The 1,405-nt window shown below is 40.0% G+C and overlaps 1 protein-coding gene across 1 annotated transcript in view; it reads left to right on the top strand.

The window, feature by feature from the left end:
- Positions 1 to 1,405, top strand: part of LOC106875705 (NAD-capped RNA hydrolase NUDT12) — a 78,286-nt gene that overhangs the window by 70,788 nt on the left and 6,093 nt on the right. Inside the window, exon 6 of the mRNA XM_014923951.2 lies at positions 1,127 to 1,278. Coding sequence (XP_014779437.1) covers positions 1,127 to 1,278 — 152 coding nt within the window. The remainder of the gene's footprint in view (positions 1 to 1,126; positions 1,279 to 1,405) is intronic.

Raw genomic sequence — 1,405 nt, 5'->3', positions numbered from 1 at the left:
ATATATAACTTTGATAAGTTTCGGCCAGTATAGGTTCAGGCAATGTCTAACTTAATAGCACCACCTGGTGAAGTCTTTTAGTCATATATGGGGCACCGTGGCCCAGTCTAGCAAAGAGTTATTATTGTTGGCGACATATCCGGTGTAGGAGGTTGATCCGGGATTTTTTCGAGAAGTGAACATTTGAACTTTATGGGATCCGTTTCCGTTTTGACGTATTTTGGTATGGTATTAAAGAGAGCTAGACCGGTTGAGGTAAAGTAATTGTGACGTAATGTTGCAATGTGTACTGAGCTCGATTTTTTGTAGTGAGCGGATAGCACGGGGGCCAAGTCCTGGATGGATTTTAAAATTGATGCCAACATCATTTGTGCAATATTGATGGAATATTTTCCACATCACACAAATGATGTAACGTTCCCAGTGGTGTTGGAGAGAAAAGAGGTTAAGTTTTTTGAGTCGACCCCAATAGTCAATGCTTCCTACGCGCTCTATCTTTCTTGTTATTGACCTCTGGATTGCTTCCACTTTCATAATGAGTTGCTTCGTATGGGAGGGGGGACCACAGTGGGCAACAGCATTCCAGATGGGGTCGGGCAAAAGTTGAGTAGAGATGGATGATGGTGTAGGCATCTCTAGACCGAAAAGTTCTCAGAATCCAGGAGCAGATCTTGCGGGCCAAGTCAAGCTTGCTGTTTACGTAGGAACTCCAGCTTAGATTGTTATCAGCAATTACTCCAAGGTCTCCGGTATTGGTGGATGACACTAGGGAGTTGCCCTAGGGAAGAGTATATGGTACTTTCAGAGTATTCTCTTTTCCAAAGTGGATCAAATCAAACTTATCTTCATTTAGAAACATATTGGTTTGTTTTCGCCCCTTGGACAACAGCAAACAGATCCGACTGAAGGCATGTTCGGTCTCCAATGCCGTTTATGGCTTTCTGGAGTTTGGAATCATCTGCAAAGATTTTCAATGCAGAATGAATATTTGATGACATCTTCACACACACACACACGCACACACACACACACATACAGTATGATTATATATCAATATGCCTGTCTATCTGTTTATCTGTCTATCGACCTGTCTATATTTATGTGTTATTTGTATTCTTTACAATAGGTGAATCAATTGAAGACGCATGCACGAGAGAAATATTGGAACAAGTGAGTCTCGATGTTGTGAAAGTTGAATATCATTCAAGCCAACCGTGGCCATACCCCGTGGTACTCCTGGTCGGGTGCACTGTTCATGTTTCAACCGAAGTTGTTAAGGTAGGTACAAAACCTCTGGGGTACTTGACTATATATATGTGTATATATACCTTTATTCATATACACATACACATATATATATATATATATATATATATATACAAATATATATATATATAAATATATA

The sequence above is a fragment of the Octopus bimaculoides genome, chromosome 12 (assembly GCF_001194135.2).
Source record: "Octopus bimaculoides isolate UCB-OBI-ISO-001 chromosome 12, ASM119413v2, whole genome shotgun sequence".
Classification (NCBI taxonomy): domain Eukaryota; kingdom Metazoa; phylum Mollusca; class Cephalopoda; order Octopoda; family Octopodidae; genus Octopus; species Octopus bimaculoides.
The sequence above is the reverse complement of the archived record's forward strand: the minus strand, read 5'-3'. Positions and strand labels throughout refer to the sequence as shown.